General features: G+C 40.0%; 2 protein-coding genes across 10 annotated transcripts in view; both read right to left on the bottom strand.

The window, feature by feature from the left end:
• KIF1B (kinesin family member 1B) overlaps positions 1 to 7,487 on the bottom strand; it is a 98,644-nt gene extending 91,157 nt beyond the window's left edge. For all 4 annotated transcript variants that reach the window (XM_075172457.1, XM_075172453.1, XM_075172455.1 and 1 more), the window contains exons 1-2: positions 7,169 to 7,487; positions 1,575 to 1,761 (exon numbers count right to left, since the gene is read on the bottom strand). In XM_075172457.1, the coding sequence (XP_075028558.1) occupies positions 1,575 to 1,680 (106 nt within the window). In that variant the 5' untranslated portion in view covers positions 1,681 to 1,761; positions 7,169 to 7,487. The remainder of the gene's footprint in view (positions 1 to 1,574; positions 1,762 to 7,168) is intronic.
• Positions 7,488 to 13,044: 5,557 nt separating this feature from the next.
• Positions 13,045 to 17,503, bottom strand: part of UBE4B (ubiquitination factor E4B) — a 41,538-nt gene continuing 37,079 nt past the window's right edge. For all 6 annotated transcript variants that reach the window (XM_075172447.1, XM_075172448.1, XM_075172449.1 and 3 more), the window contains 4 exons: positions 17,089 to 17,280; positions 14,614 to 14,788; positions 13,995 to 14,141; positions 13,045 to 13,591 (listed from right to left, as the gene is read on the bottom strand). In XM_075172447.1, the coding sequence (XP_075028548.1) occupies positions 13,530 to 13,591; positions 13,995 to 14,141; positions 14,614 to 14,788; positions 17,089 to 17,280 (576 nt within the window). In that variant the 3' untranslated portion in view covers positions 13,045 to 13,529. The remainder of the gene's footprint in view (positions 13,592 to 13,994; positions 14,142 to 14,613; positions 14,789 to 17,088; positions 17,281 to 17,503) is intronic.

Below are 17,503 nucleotides of genomic sequence, written 5' to 3'. Positions count from 1 at the left end.
AAAATGCATCTTTGTAGCGCAGCTCTAGCATTCAGAAACAGAACCAGTGTCTTCTGTCTACACCATGCTTCAAACTTAAGGCAGACAGATTGCCAGAGATTCACTGGTCACCCTTGTCACTGTAGCACAAACAAGCTGTTTCCACAGGCTCCTGGAGTTCAAAAATCTTAAGCGTCTAAAATTATTGCTGTCATGTCATGACAGCAGCAAGAAAACCTATTACAGTGGCACCCAGTGGTGCTGCTGTAGTTCAGAGCTTCGTGGCATTTCGATAACAAATGCCATCTAATGGAGTCTATAGTTCTTCCATTCTACACTAGTTTGGTCTGAACATTGGCAGGCAACGTTGGGATACAAGCACTTGTTTCTTCATGAGACAACTTCTAAACATCCCCCTCCCCTCATTTTAAATGGAAATTTTGAAATCCAACACAAAAAAAAGTTTCTTTGGGTAATATTCCACATAAGGTCTGAAGATAAGAATTTACTGCACTGAAAAGCAAGCTCTCTTCTGTATGATGTCTCTCTTCCAATGAAACCATAGAAGTTGTATATAATTTAAGTGACTACAACCAGGACTTAAATTCCATTGCAGAAGCAGGCTGAAGTACCACCTCGGCTAAAAAAAAAAAAAAAAAAGGGAAGAGCCTGTATGAAACCTCCTTTATATTAGCAAGCATGAGTAAATACTCAAGCAATCAGACAGCGAAGTAACTCGGTGTTCTTGGAGCGTTACTTCCTATAGCTACAGACAAGATGACTATTCGATTACCTAACCATGGAAAACTACCATAAGAAGAGCAGTTCATAGGTATAGCTACTAGTCTGCACGTGACCGACAACACTGCAGCAAATGGTATCAATACTGCGTTGACCTTAAGAAACACGTTAAAAAAAAAAAAAAAATCAATCAATCAATGGTGTGCCCATATTCAGTTTCCCATAGAAGAGTCTTCTCCTCCAAATTAGACCCACAATAATTATTTAAGAACCCTAACACTTCTAATTGGTCAGAAAATAAGATGATTTTATGTACTGTGTTATTTTGCCATCGTTTAGACATCTAATCTGGAAAGCATAAAACTTGACATTCTTTTCCCCTCAGCTTTCTCACTCAAATTATGCTCCTAAACCAAGGCACAGACTGCAGAATAAGCACAAGAAGAACTAAAGCACCAGACTCAAGCAGGAGTTATACCACAATTACCATGTGGTGGTCTGCAACGTATCCCTGTATCTGTCAGTCCACATGATATTCCCATACACTGAAGTTAACAAAAAGGTTTTCACTTTGGTATTCTAATCTTTCTGTAGAATTCTCAACTCACCACAAGCAAACACCATAAACAACTGCATCAAAATCAAGATACTCGTGATTTAGACTTTCTAGTCTAATTCAAATTCAGAAGCAATCTCATCTGTAATGACAGCCTCAGAAGAGAAGATTCCCTAAAAGAGTAATTCCAGCTAATATAATGTACACAGTACTCAGTTTCGTCTGACAAAAAGAAGAGGATTAAGCAGAAAGGGAGAGGAGAGAAAAAGACTCCCTTACAAGATTGAAATAAACTTACTGGTTGAATTGCCTTGCATCTGGATGATACATTTGGATTCTTTGCTGGTTTCTCGGGAATTGAAGGGCCGGACCCGAACAGCCACCTTCACTGAAGCCCCCGACATTCTGGTTGCCTGTAGCGCGGCCGAGAAATTGAAAGCGAAGGGGTCAAGAATGTTTCAAGTTACCCTTCTTGTTGGTGTTTTCTAAAGAGAAAAATAGAATTTAGTTACTTACAGCTATTGCATTCAAGATGTTGATAAAATCAGAGAGGTTCAAAGTTGTTTGATAACTTCAATTTCTGCTCTGCAATCACCCTCCCTGCCCTGAAAGCGGTCACTTCAAAGACAGAACTGGAAATACACTTAACAGCACCTGTACACTGGCTCCCTAGTCAAAAGTTTCTGTCATCTGAAGCAGTTCTTTTGAAGTGTACAAACATACTTGTTTTCATTACTTGGTTTTCTTCCCAGAAAGTGGGGACACCAATACCAAAATGAAGATCTGGTTGCACCATGTGTTAGGCTTAACCTAACAAAGATAATTTTAGCAGTAAAGATACAGCTACTTAGATTTCAGCATGAGCTAGCTACCATATAGCTACTACATATCCAGCTGTCAACCCTTGCTGCCACAATGCATTAGCAATAATATCAAAACTAACACAAGCGTGATGGGCCATATCACACTGGCTTTCAATACACACCATTCCAGATACAAGGGTGTACCCAACAACCTTAAAGAACCCTTTGCAGTCCTGGGAAAGTCCCCTTCTCAAAGGAAATAAAAACTCATTAACTACTTGTACATCTAGCGATTAAAGGACACACTACTCCAGAAGGAAGAAGAGGAAATAAAAATTATTGCTTTCAGGGTAAATATTACTATCTACCTTCAGCAAATGTTCACCAGTAAATTCCTCTTCATTATCAAAATACTTGTTCAAATCCTACTGCATGCAAATGACGGAACACTTTAGTTGGTAGGAAACTATTCCTGATACCCACAATCCAAACTTCAAGGCATGTCCGAGACAGTATTGAAATGTAGGGGTAATAAAGACTGGTTCAATTGCATTGTCCTCGACCAACCTTTTCCATTAAAAAAAAGTTTTTCAGTCGGTCTACAATTTAGCAGTTTAACTTATTGCCACAGGATACCGTCAGTACTGAAGTTAAACAGACTCAAAAGGCAATAAGATAAATTCAAAGAAAAAGCCATCAAGGTCTAGTAAAAAGCTACCACCCTTGGCTAGGAAAGCCTCCATGCCACAGACTCTCAGAACCTGGAAGACTATACTGAGAAAACATGATTACATGGTTGATTTATCCTTATATTCTAAATCCCTGCTACGGCCACTGCTGAAGACAGGATTCAGGGCTAGGTGAGTCTTTGGCCTGACTCCATGCAGTCATTTCTATCTTGAATCTGAGTTCACATGGGCAGAACTCTACCCTGCACAAGTCACCACGCATGGCCCAGAAATCTTGACAACTTCTTTTCTAATTATCTATGCAGCACATATCCAATTAAATGCTCATTTCAGGGTTGCAATCACAGTGCCACAAAAGTATAAAACTTACTAGCAGATCTAAAGCAGAAGCATTTCAGCTCTAAAGTAAGTTCTACAGCTGGTAAAAATACTTATAGATGCTTAATTCAAGTTATGACACATCTTCACACAGTACAAGAAGTTTTTAATAAAACTGCATTACTTCATTAATGCCACCACATGGTGAAGGCAGAAATTAAATGACTCCACCAAGCAGAATAAGTAATTTAAAGCATTCCTTATTTTAGCAGGTACCTGAGGTATCTCACCAGACTAGAAGAATAGGAATGTCTTTAGGAACAAGCCAACTGAATTTCAGTATCAGTGGTACTGCAAACTGATAGAATAATGATTCATGAGACAGCCACACAGTCAACTTTAGCTTAGTACAGAATTTTGAGAAGTTTCACTAAAAACTTAAACATGGACTAGAGCAAAGAAGTAATGGAAATGAATTCACATGACCTTCAAAGTTTAATGGAGATTCTGGCTTGTTTCAGAGGACCGCTTTATTCACTCTTGCTCAGAGGTGCCTACTTTTTTGTATAACAAAGTGTATCAAACATTTAACTTCATTATCAGCCTTCTTCCTGAGTAGCTACTGTGTGGAATTTTTGCTCTCCCTTCTTAACATGACTCTTGTGTAAGTACCTGTGCCCTCACATGAAAGCTAATCCTGCTACATCCCAGTAGTATTATTCAATCGACCCTGAATATTGCTGCTAGAAAACAGGAATGTTACTGTACATGGCCACTAAACATTCTGTTTCTGAAATACAATTTAAGAAATCTATCAAGTGCAAAATCTCTGTTATTATCAAGTTCATAGTGACACGGTTTACTTTGCCAGACTGCAGAAAAATACAAGTCGGTGGAATTTTTAAAGGGTGTAGAACATCATAGAAACTCTTGACAGTGGCTTAATGGTTCTCATCTTTCTTTTCCCCATCTATCCATATTAATGTGAAAACCATGATTTCGTCAACTTCCCACAAGGACCAATGAATAAAGGGAAGGCCATTAATGAAGGGGATTTTTTTTTTTTAAAAAAGAAAAAAAAAATACAACCAATGGGTTCTTATATTATTATTTATGAAATGAAGGGAGCTTATTTTCCCTTCTTACTGAAGAGTCACACACACAAAGATTTTTTTTCTGACGTTTTCATAGAAATACCTCTCAGACTACTACATTAATTTCTGCTGCTAACTAGTCTATCTAGAAGTTGGCAAACAGAAGATGGAGTGAAAGAATCATCTACTTTAAAAAAAAAAAAAATCTTGAGTACCTCTGAACACCACATTCGCAATAAGAAAGCATGAAAAGCACTCTGCTAGAGACTCCATATGTACTAGCTAAATGATAGCCTTGTTTGAAACATAGCTGTGAAGAAATTCTTACAGAACAGGTCACAAAATCACCTACAACAGCATAAAAATTTAACTGCTGGACTTCTGCAATTACCAACTTCTCCCAACCCTAACTTTTGTGCTCATAGAAAATTAAATGCGGTATAATTTCAAACCTCATTCATTGTCAACTCTGCTATTTTTCATAGCTGAAGTAAGCAAAATGCCTACCTGTAGTTGCACATGGATTTCAGATGTTTTGAACACCATCTCACTATGCAAGATTTAATTTTCATTAATAAGAAAATTAACCAAAAATGATATATTTTTCTAGGCTTCCCATAAATTTAAGTTGTTGGGGTCTTGAAGGTTTTTTCCCCACTTATCAGCAACTTTAACTAGTTGTAACATTTCATAAAGGCAGTATTGCCCTCATCATACAGAATGATAAAATAAGGCAAAATGAGACCAAGTTGCATTGCATCACAGATAATAATAATAATAATTGCAACTGGTTTTTCAGGGTTCACATGTCCCAGTAGTATCACTTGCTACTACAAAACACTGCCTACACAGTGGCAATAGGAGACGTAACTTGCAACAGAGCAAAATAAAATGTGCAATACAGTCTGTGGTACAGATTTAGAAAAACAATCTTTTTTTTTTTTAATGTTCATTATAGGCTTAGAAGGCTGCCATCCATGCTAGAATGAATCATTCTCCTAATGTCTTGGAAAGAGTCTACTAGCTGTGTATCTTTCAACATTCAGTCTGTATGAATCCAATCAGGAACCAAGTAAAGAAGGGAACTGCATGCTTGGTCTTTGACATGATCTGCCACTGGCTCTAAAACAGGTGGTAGATAATATTTGAGTTCTTTAGTGAGCTCCATCAGCACAAAAGCAAATCCTACACATTAATTTTACACTTATTTTAAACTATTAATAAAAGATATCCACCATCCACCTTGCAAGTCACACAGTGAGATTTTAATATTAAAGTGTGTCATTAAACAAATCATCTAAATATCTTGTCTGTTTTCTGTTATTCAAGCTGACAAATCCAGTCATGTTGCTCAATCACCCTTCCTAGTCTCAAAGCATTTGTAACTAGCTTTCACACAAATGTTAAAGAAACAAGCTATTCATTAAGACTTGGATCCTTGGATATGTTTGAAAGTTTTATGCAATGTCAAAATACAGAACATATTGCTATTTTATAAAATAAAGTTACAAGCGGAGTAGGGATTTAGGCTCAAACTATTATTTATATGTTCAGAAAAGTTTGCAACAAGTTCAAAGTGGTTACAAAAACAATGTTCAGAATCTGTATCTCTACATTCAAATTAAAAAAAAATTTAAAAAACCACCACACATCACAAATGAAGAAACATCACTTTTATTTAACATAGCCAGACATTGTGTCGTATTTGCGTAGGTATGCCTACCGGAGAAAGTGCTAACTTTTAAACAAAAAACCTGCTTGTAACTTAATCAGTACAACAGCTCTAAAGAAAGAAAATGAACAAGGGTAGAGATTAGTATATGGCAAGTTAGCAAAACAGCTGTTCAGAGCAGCAGGGGTTTATGAACAAGAGGACCACAGCGAACCCAATTTTAGGCCCTCCACTAAGGATCAGGTAGTGATGACAGTCTGATATATCAGCTGAACTCACACACTACGAATTGCTATCTTTGTACTAAGTGAAGATGCCAGATAAAATGGTGGTGCAGAACTTGGCAATGCACTGAAAATCTGATCATATAAACATATGGCTATTTATCAACACACCAATAACAAAATGCAATAACAAAAAGAACTGAGCTAAGAAGGAGCTGGAAGTGAAGAGAAATACACTTTAAAATCTGATATGAACATATTTTACGTTTCAGAGAACAGATACAAATTCACCATCCGCTTCTGGCGAATTCTAGTTCTCCAGTCTCAGTTTAATACCCGCATTCTGCCAATGACCCCAGAACTACCAGGTCTGTCATCCTGACGCCTGCCTCCTGACTTAGCTCACAGAGGATTGTCAGATCATCATCCCAATATGGCTGCCTCAGTAACCGTGCTGTACTGAATCCAGAGACAGATCCACTACCTACAAGTCCACAAAGAACACCCTGAAAACCACAATCCTTTTGCATTCTTGCGACTTCCAGCGGGCTGAGGGATACGCCTCCCTCCTCAACAAGCAATTATCGCCTCCACCTCATCTGAGCTAGAAAGGAGAAAAAGGACGGCGAAACGCGGCGATATTCCCGACCCCACACAGCGGACGGGATTCAGACAAGAAGGACGGGGAGCGGCCGCACCGCCATGGCTCGAAGCGCCTGGGGGAAAGGGGAAGGAAGCGTCCCGGGGGTTAAGTATATGCATCAGGCAGATGCAGGCGAGGAAAGGCCGAGCCGGGCCCCACACCCTTGTGCCGCTGCCCTGACAGCTCCGGGGCATCCTGTCCCGCCAACGCTCCTCATTCCCCCCCTCCACTTCCCAGGCCCCATCCCACCCGTGGCGCCCCCCCACGTTCCCCCTGCCGAACAACTGCGTAAACCAGCAACCCCCGCCTCCCCCACCGCATTACGGCATCCACCCCACCCCCCGCCCCGGCACCAAGCCGTTCCCCTGCTCGCCCCCCCGCCCCGCTCCCCTACCAACCGCCGCCGGCGGCCGTCGGGCCGAGCTCCCTCAGCGCAAGCCGCCCCTCACCTGGGGACGGGCGGGGGTATCCGCAGAACGCGGGCACTGCGGGGCCGCCGGCGCTGTCAGCAGCTACAGAAGGCGGCCGGGCCGGTGAGGCAGCGCAGCGCGGGGCGGAGGAGAGAGAAGAGTCCGGCCATCCCCATCACGCTTCGCCGCCTCCGCCGAGGCTGGAAAACCCCCCCCGCCGCCAGGAAGGGAGCAGGAAGGAAGCGGGGAGGGAAGGAGGAAGGGGGAAAAGGGGGAGGGAGGAAAGAGAAAGGCCGCGCCGGGAAGAACGAGCACAGCGACGCGCTCCCCACAGCGCCGCTCCCACACTGACAGGATCGCAGGGCTCTGCGCCCGAACCCGCCTCCGCAGAGGGAGGAACGTCCGCCCCGCCAATAGCCGCGCGCCGGTGCTCCCTCCTCCCTAGAACCTACCAATCGCCAGGCGCAAAATCGGCGCGTGCCCGCCTCTCGCCGCGTCAATCACAGGCTGACACAGCCGAGCACCAATCACAGCTCGGGAATGCCCGTCCGCAACGACAATCCCCACTCCTGCCTGTGAGTCAATCCCTCCGCCGAGCCTCGGGGACACGGGGAATCGGTTCTTCTCCATCCCCAGCCAATCAAAACTCGGGACGGAATCCGCGTCGTCCCTCTTTTAACCTATAACGAGCCGCACGAGGACAGGCCGGCTTTATCACCGCTCCGCCGCGGTGTGTGCGTGCGCGACCCCCGAGGCTGCGGCGGCCTTCCCTGCGCGCCCGGGAGCGACGCGCGTCGTTACCAAAGACGTGAGCAGAAGTCGGGCACTTGTGACTAAAAAAAGCCTTTTAATCTGTGCGGCTGTGTCGAGGGGCCCGTGAGCCGGCCGGCGCGCCTGCCTGCCGAAAACCGGTGGCTGAAGTAGCGAATTGGCCAACTCCCAGGCAACTTCCATGGGTTCAGCAGGATTTTGAGTCCTAAACAAGGCCTAGCGGTGGTAGTTCAGAGGGGAGGGATTCATTTTGCCCTCTCTCCCCCGCTTCAAAACGTTTTTTGAGCAGCCTAAGTTAGATTTTTTGTAATCTCATCATGTATTTTTATGTGATTAAATTGTTCTAGTCAATGGCGGCATATTAGCTCTTGTACTTTCAATAATTTCACGCATATTCTCCTAGTGAAAATTTATTTTTGTGGCAATAACCAGCTGCAAAGTTCCTCCCTTCCATTAGTACTTTGATCATTTCTACTGTTGGAAATAGGCCTGTGTTTAAGCTTATAAGCATTTTAAAGAAAGTATTACATGAAATACCTTAATTACATACTTTCCGTACACACACCATCATATACAAATTGGATTTAAGCTGTTGAGAACATGTGGGACCTAATATTTCTGCTTTCAGAAGGAGGTTTATTTTTGTTCACAGGCTGTCCACTACATTAATCTTCACTGTGTCCCTTGTGTTGCCCATCACTTTCAAGTTTTGGGGAGAATGAGTTGTTACTTTTTGTTTGGCAAAAAGTGACTTTTCCCCCTTGCCAATCTCATCATGTGTGCATGTTATCGGCAGGTATGCCTATGAATGCAATAACGTAATAATACATAGCTGAACAGTGGTTTGTAGGGAAATACTGCCGCAGAACCAACAAAGCAAAAATAGGTGGCTTTCATATGTCCTAGAAAATACCATTATTTGAACTTTGGAAGACTTCCTACTGATGGGACATTGATTTAGTGGTGTTTTTAGTGTGGTGTAACTGTGCTAACTTCTATCTAGGGCCCTGCAGAATTAGGTCAGCTATAATTTCTCTGAAAAAAAGAAAACAAACCAACCCCCCAAAAAATCCTCTGCAAACTGTCAGAATACTGGGTGCATGCTGTAGTCCTCCGTGGTAATAGACAACGTGATTAATTTTACTTCATTAGAGTTTGTGTAGTATCTCTTAGGAACAGTAGTTCCTGCATCACTGTCTTACATCGAAGTTTGGTGAGAACTCGCATAGAATAGTTGCAGTATGTTAATTCAGTTGCTTGCTTACAGAGTCTTGAAAAATCTGCCAGAAATGTTCAGATAAAGTCTAGTTACATGTTGAGAAAGAAAACAGTAAAGGGGGTATGACACATGCTGTAGGGCGTCGGGGAGGTCACTCACTGCAAAGGGAGACAAGAGGAAAATTCCTCTTTAAATATCCAAGCACGGAGTTGAAAGGTGGTCAAGTATTAAGGCAGTCCTCATCTAGCTGGTTGTGATGCCTTTTTAATTATAGAATTTAGGCATTTTATCTCAGTTTAATTAGGCTATCCTTCTCAATATCATTTTTGAAAGTCAAGTCTCCTTCGGTAATGTAGAATTAGCTTATTAAAAAGTGTACTTAAGTAGAATTCTACTGCAATGTTTTACCTATGAATCCTGTTTAAAAAAAATTAGTGTCCATTCCCTTAGAGGAAGGGGACTACTCTTACTCATTTTACATGTTTCTGACCAATATATAACCCTGCAAAACAGCAGAAACAGATCCAATTCCCAGCAAGCATGTGTATGTTTAAAACTAGAATTTAGACATCCCTTTTCAAGAAAATATTCACATAACGAAGGTCCCCAGCACAAGAAAAGTGTTCTTGAGCATTATTATACCAGAAAAATGAGAGCAAGTAGTACTGTGAAAAATTTCTTACATTTATTAGTACAAACCAATATAGTTGGTTACCCAAACCACTGACACAATGCTACCTAAAATTGGGAATCCCGTTTCAATACAGGAAAGAGGGCAGGTTTAAGCTAAGCGATGACGAAAAGGAAGATGGCTACGCTGTAGTGCAATGCTCCTGGGGATTGTTAGAGTCAATCTGTTGCTGGCTAAAGCAGCGTTGTCATCCTGCTATTAACAGCATTAGGCTGTCCTTGCTGCCAGCAGGGAATAGTTGACAGAGATGTAAATTGTACTATTACATAAATGTAAATTGTGATATAATGGAATCAATTGTGCTGAATTGTATTGCTGTAACATCAGAACTTGCCCTAGTAATTTCTCTAGTCACATAGCTAGAGGGCAAGTGAAGACCAGCAATACAATCTCGTAACTTCAAATTTTCAAGAAGAGCACATTTTGCAACATTTATGTAAGTTAGCCGTCCCTGGGATAAGCATTCACAGCTCAAAGCTATTCAGATTCTGCAGATACATTGATCAATCGATAGTTTCTGTGTTCTCTAATATAAAGTCTCTGTATTGTAGTATGGTTGCAGTTGGATTGAAAAAGATAAATGACATGTTAGTAGGGGGAAGGGAAATCACAAAAAACTGCAGGTAGTATTAAAGGAATTAAACTAAGAATTGTCACACAACTGATAAGCTTTTGTGGGAGATTTATTCTTAGTCCAATACTAACTTCAGCTTTCCTTTTCAGTTACTCAAATGTCCACCATCCACTGAAAGACAGGGTTTTGATTCACTTTTGTACCCAGAAGACAGTTGCTCATATTAAAATACACTTCATTATTCTGCCCACGAATGCTGAATTTGGGAGAGCGTTTGTCTGAATTCACACCGTTGAAATACTTGATAGTAGTCCTCCAGATAAAATTGTTTTAGCCACTTAATGTTAGCCTTCGTGTCTTCTGTAATATCTACATTGATACATTTTCAAGTGATAAATAGATCCCATAATTAGACAAAATAGTTCAGTAATGCACTTTGCTATTTGTATTCTTCAGGTCAAAGTCTGATATGATGGCAGAATAAATATAAATTCAGATTCTGAAGGGCATTGTCTTGATTAATACATCCTATACCAAATGTAAATATTTCTATTTCCTCCTGTCAGACAAGGTTAAGAGGAACAGCTTCAATTTGTTGAAACAAGCCTTTCAGTTGGTACAATGGAATAAATAAAAAAAAAGAAGTAGGATTTTCCTTTTATACTTGCATTAAAAAGAGCTAGTTCCATACAGATTTTCTGGTAAAATATTTAAATTCATAACACTTTTTGATATTAGTTATAACACTTCAAATGTGAAATATCAAGGACTATTAGAGAATAGCTGATGTCAAGCCCTGTACAGGATACACTTAAGCAACCAGCTTTTTTTAATTTAAGGATGGATTATTTCTGCTTGTGCTCTTCTCGTTTTATAAAACTGCTCATTGTTTCCACAGCATCCGTATTCACAAAAGGTGGTGGCGTGTCTAATTTGTAATAGCTGAAGAAAATTAGAAGAAAGCACTTCTTCCATCTTTCCAACACATTCATAGTCTGTCAATAAAACTAAAAGCTATACGACGTTAACTGACAGAAAAAAAGCCTTAATAGGAAACCATAGCAGTTTAATCATCCTCCAGTAAAAACAAATATACACTGCTGAACAGTTGTCCTCCATTAAAGTATAAATTCTGGGATGCTTCTAGAGATTTCATGCTATAATCCTTAATAATGATGTGACAGTGGAACATTTAAGAGTTTTTCTTTACGTAGAAAATAATTACCTTTTTACTAAAAAACACACCTTGAAAGTTACAGCTCAGTGCATACCCTTAGAACATGTTCAGAAACCATGATGGATTTGGATGCTGAATGACAGCTTGCAGATAAAAGCATAGCAGACTTCGTTCTGTGACTTTTGAAGAGGGAAGAAGAGGACGATTCGAATTTGTGGAAGGAGTGAAGGTTAAGGAACTAAAACCAGTCAACAAGCAAGCTTCTCTGTTCCAGCAGTCCATGCAGACACAAACTTTGGAATCTTTCTCCCACCCTTGGAGAAAACAAACACACACACAGCAGGGAGGGAAACACCAACCAAAAACCCCAACAAAAAAAACATTACATCCTCACATTTTAATTCAGAATTACTTGCACATCTCAAAAGGTCGGCACTGGATTATACATAACCTAACCAAAATTCCCCCTGGAGCCTGTCACGTAGCTATGAATAGGTGTAAGCGTCACCCACTTGGGAACACTTGTTAGTTTGAAGTATTACCGCTATCTGCGTGCACGGAAATTTTTCACATAATTTACTAAAGTTATCTCGAGATCCTAAATCACTATCAGCAAACCTGAACAAAGCCACCCAATCATTTGTATTTTTTAATACTTTCACTGAAATACTTTTAACACTTCCACTTTTTAATACTTCGCACTTGAAAGAAAGACAAAAGAAACATTTTGTGCGAGTGTGTATCATTTATTGTAGTTCAAGAGAGTCAGGAATTGAACAGAAGACACAGCGAAAAACAAATAAAAGAAAAACAACCTTTTTTTCAGACTTAATTTTAAAACACTGTGGTTTCAAATCCTTTTTAAAAAGGAAATTCAAGTATCATATGCAGGGGGCAGTAATACAAAAATGTTTGTGAATATTTTTTTTTTTTTTTTTTTTAAAAATGTAATTCTACATTTCCTGCACCCTTTCTGCTTTGGTAAGGCCAAGCCATGGATACAAATTGGTATGCAACATAAAAAATGACCCCTGCCCCAAACTGCAGCCTCCAAGAATAAAAGGATCTGCTCTCTGCGGACAAGCTCTAATGGCTCAGGACTGTCATTTAGCATATATCATATCTGCAGCATTAAAAGAATGAATTTTATTTTTTAAAAAGTCACTGAAATCCTGGTATTCCCAAGCATCTCATTCATGGCAGCTGTTTTAACATATTTCTATCTCAAGGCTTTTCAAAAATACCAGAGCATCTGGATCAACATAAAGAAAAGGGACATTTCAAAGAACGGAAATTAAAATCCATGTGTGAAATCTTTGCTTTTTTGAAGTTATCCTTGTGTCTAACACCAATTAAAAACCAAATATGCAAATATGTGTAATATAAAAATACGATCCCAAGATTAACACTTTGTTGCAGGCACAGTTATCGCACAGAATATGTTCTTTTGAGGGCAGGGGAATGATTTTGATTTTCACAGGGATTTTCTTTTTTTTTGCATTACAAAAAAAAAAAGACAGCAGTGCAGGTTTGATGGGTGGAAGAGGAAGAAGGGAGGGAAAAAGTTACTTTAGCAGCAAAATGTCCAAGGTTTAACCACAATCAAATTAACGGATATCTGGCTGTAAAAAATAAGGTTGAAGGGATGCTGCCCTGATCCATTCATCTTTGCTAAAATAATTCAGCTGTAAAAACTCCAAAATGTGACATATTGAAGGACAGTTTTGTAACATAAGCAACTTCCTAGCTTGTCCTCCACGTTATTGACCATCGTTATCACTTAAATATATGTACAAGAATTAAGCCGCTTCTCTCCTCGTCCACATGCGTCTGGTCACTACTGCAAGTCAGTGCCAGTGGGCGTGCTAATCCCATCAATAGCTTTCAAAGTGTATCTGCTCCACTATTACCAGAACAGCCCACGCCCCGTTCTTCCCATTGGTGTTGGCGTGCACTGCAAGGGAATTTTTAATGGTCAGCATTCTGCTTGTCTCTCATCCAGGCTTGGATTTGCTCTTTAAGTTCTGGCACTAGTAGTGTAAAGAAGAGAAAAAAGAATGATTAACTTAGCAGTTAAAATTATTTAGTAATACTACTATTTACTAATACTCCTCATGACCAACAGCAGTTTTTTTTCTAGAAGCCTCATCAGGAATATCTACTACTATTTTCTTTTCTATCAATATATTTTCTGCACAGCTTTGAGTAAATGAATTACGCATTTACCTACCATAACAATATCTTTTAGCCCGGTAGTTATGAAGGCAAGGGTGTGGGGTGTTTTCCCAGAAAAAGGGAAAACAGAAGAAATGAACTTTTCTGTGCAAGTTGAAAGAGCCGTTAACCGAGGCCTCAACACTATCTTCTGAAAGCATACAGAACTGCGCACAATTGCTTCCCCAGTCAACAGTTCCATTACTGTTAAACCGATACCTGGTTCCAGCATATTTTCTGTCAGCGTCTGACGATTGAAAGGATCAGTGGAAGAGTTCAACAGATGCCTGAGGATGATGGACCTGTCCATAATGGTTCCAGAGGGCAGCCTCACAGGATCAGTCATCAGAGTGTCCATAAGTGGATCTGAGGGCACAAGCGTCTCATCATTAAATTGAAGACAATAGCTACAAATTTTATCTGCACACAAACCCACAGAGTGGAACTGAGATATTCGGGGTCCCCAATCAAGTATATTGCTGAAGTTAACGGTTAAAATGAGCAGTGGACTTTAGCCTTTATATTGCTTTTCCCTTTCTGAATTGGGACTAAGCATTAGCTATTTTCACCCCCTTTTCAGATTTTGGTTTTTTCTTACTGTTTTAAAGTACATGTAAGCAAGACATGGATAGGACTGGACAGTACAATCTCAGGGAAAAACAAACTAAGAAACTCTTAGCTCTCTATATTTACTTAACTATTTAATTGAAATAGAGCAGGATGCAAGCCTTCATAAACAATACATAGTTTCTATTAATATATACTCACATTTAGAATCAAAGTAACAAAACAAATCCCTCTTCTCCTAAAAAGTCAGTATTTAGAAAACTCAACTTGCCTCTGAATTCATCCGGAGCATCACTGTAATCAATTTCTGCACGGGCATTCTTGGCAACAATTTCCTCCACTTTCTCTGCCAGCAGTTTGAATTTCTCTATTGCTATGGTTGACTTGATGCCAGCCTTTCTCATCTTTGAGATAACCTCCTCAAAAAGCTCTTTACTGTAGGACCTCTACAAGCAAAGCATAAAAAGACAACTTTGCTGAGTTGTAGTATCGTAACATACCATAAAAATTCTAAAGATCTTTTAATGCATTTTTAAAACTTCAGAAGGAGGGATCAATGAAACCTCAACATTACGTCAGACAGAAAAGTAGTATGCAGATAACATTTCACCTAGCACCAAAATGTCAACTTTGGGGTAGACTTATGCTTTTTTAATGGTCATCTCTACTGTAGAACTGTTCAGGACCAAGGGAGGGGGGAAAAAAAAAAAAGGCAACATCCCCTCATCAAAGCGAGTAAGACACTCGGAGAGGCTGACTATAATTATTAGGATTGTTCCTTAGACAAAACATCTGTCTTGCCACTCCCGTCTGTATTCTTGTTCTCACAAGCCTGAAAATACAGCATAAAATGAAAAGTTTTTTTTATTTCTTAACTTCCCTGATAATGTGCAAGGCAATACTGGGAAACAAGTGATTCTTTCTCCTAATCCAAACAAAAACAAACAAAAAACCCACCCCATGATGTTGCAAAAATAGTAAGGCAACTCAGAGGGAGCTAATACTTGCAGGAAACTTGCCAACTGGTGCAGTAAGAACTGTACAGCTACATAGTACAACGTTCAGAGGAACCAAATGCATATCCTATAGTTTCAACTGAAGCAAACATTGCTTTCACGTAAAAAAGTTAGGCAAGGACTTTTGAAAGCTGCTTATGTTCTAAAGACACCGTTTTCTTTTAAGTTCACAATGCCATGTTTTGATATAAGCCTTTTAATAAAAATTGTTATTTACACTGCAGTGCAAGGCTGAATTAAATGACAAAACAAAACACACTAAGTCTCACAGATTTCTATTTTCCTTGGGGATTTTAAAATGTTCAACACAGCCCTACTTCTTTCATCTGCACTGTATCGCACCAAGAAATAACATTCACTCCTTAGGACACGCAGTGCCCACCCAAACTCCTTTCTATCCACAGAGGAGAACAGAACTATGGCAATATGCCCAGAGCTTTATAAACGTTTCCAGATTCCTTCTAATACGTGCTAGGATTTGCAAACAGGAGATGTATCAAAATGCTTTAGAGAGACCCTGCCATGATCAAGCAACTTTTTGTTTGTTTTGTTTTGGTTTTTTTCTCCTAATACCAGTAGCCATTAACCAACTGTGCATTTCCTTGGTGTTTCTTTCCTGTCATTGACAGTTTCCAAGATACTAGTCACTCCCCCTTCTTTTTATGAAGGGCTACTTTGTTTATTAAGCTTTATTCCAGTTCCCACACCAGCAGGCTTCTTTCTTTTTAATCCCTATGTCATGGCTGTGCATTTTGCTGTGGCTAGCTTCGATGAATGAATGATGGATAACATTCCCACTTTCATATATACTGAAGAGCATAAAAATATACTGCATGCTCATTATACACATGCAAACACATAAGGTCTGTTTCAGAAGCGTTACTGATATTATCTGCAATTATCAGAACTTAAATAATTACAGAAAAAAGATTACAAGTTACTCTAATACCTCTGCTTCACCAGACATGCAAATACAGCTTCATGTATTGTAAACCAGCTTCCACTAGAATTTCAAGTAGCCACTGAGAACGTTTTTTTCCTCTAGATTTTGAAGTTTGTATTATAAGACACAGGCACGGAGAGACGTGATTCAGTAGTTTGACAACTTTACAAGAACACAGAGGTGAGCGATAGCTTATCTACCTTAAGAATTAACATTCTGCTCTGAAGACTACCATGAGGAGTTCAGAGGTGTCTCATGTATGTTGCGTTTTGTCAGTTTATTACACAGCCTTGTCGTAAAGTGATATAAAAGGGAATACAATTTGGAAACTCTTAGTCTAGAGAATGAACTTTGGATTGTTAAATAAGGCTCTTATTCTCGGTCCCAGCTCTGCCTCTTTCATGTGTTCTTGATGAGGAAGGGGGAGGGAGTCAAAACTCTTTGTATGCTTCAGTTTTCGCACTTGCGAAAAGTACTTCTGCTAATTTACAATGAGGCTGTACCTAATAAGCAACTAATGCTCAGGAAATTTCCTGTGTGTGTGAAGTGCTCTAGATGTTTATGTGTGTCTACAGGTTTGCAAAATACTTTGAAAACATACCCATCTACAAAGAGCAGACAGAATATGAACAGAGGTGATCTGCTGAAAGAAAACAAATTGCAAGCATGTATGACAGAAACTGGATGGCAGCATACAAGTGAGATGAAACTCTTCCAGAGTGTTCTGCAAAGTCCTGTTTGTCCACAGTGCTTTTGCCCTTCCCCCTCTCATCTTTTTGGAGCTCACCTGATCATCAGCAATTGCTTTAGCAAAGCGAGCACAATCTAGCTGTAGATAAATGTCAGTCAGTTGGTCCAACAGCTTCTTTGGTTCAAACCCGTATTTCTCAGGGTTTTCGACTTTCAGGTCACGGCACTTGGGGCCACACAGTTGCTGTAAGTTAAAGTTCAGCATAGCAGCCAATCGCGGTCCAAGTTCCTACAAGACCAAAGTAAAACACAGATCACAGCATGAAGGCAGTGATAAAGAAGATTATCACTAGATTTCCATACAGCAAGATCAGGAATTATTAACTAATAAAGTTATCGTTTTGTAGGCTTGCAGGAAGTGTCTTTTCTTTATCCACGCTTTCCATTAAAAAGTATAATGCAAACAGCTTCTGTCTAGAAGGATCACGCCATCTCAGTGACTCAGGTAATGC

Source organism: Calonectris borealis, chromosome 23 (genome assembly GCF_964195595.1).
Source record: "Calonectris borealis chromosome 23, bCalBor7.hap1.2, whole genome shotgun sequence".
NCBI lineage: Eukaryota > Metazoa > Chordata > Aves > Procellariiformes > Procellariidae > Calonectris > Calonectris borealis.
The sequence above is the reverse complement of the archived record's forward strand: the minus strand, read 5'-3'. Positions and strand labels throughout refer to the sequence as shown.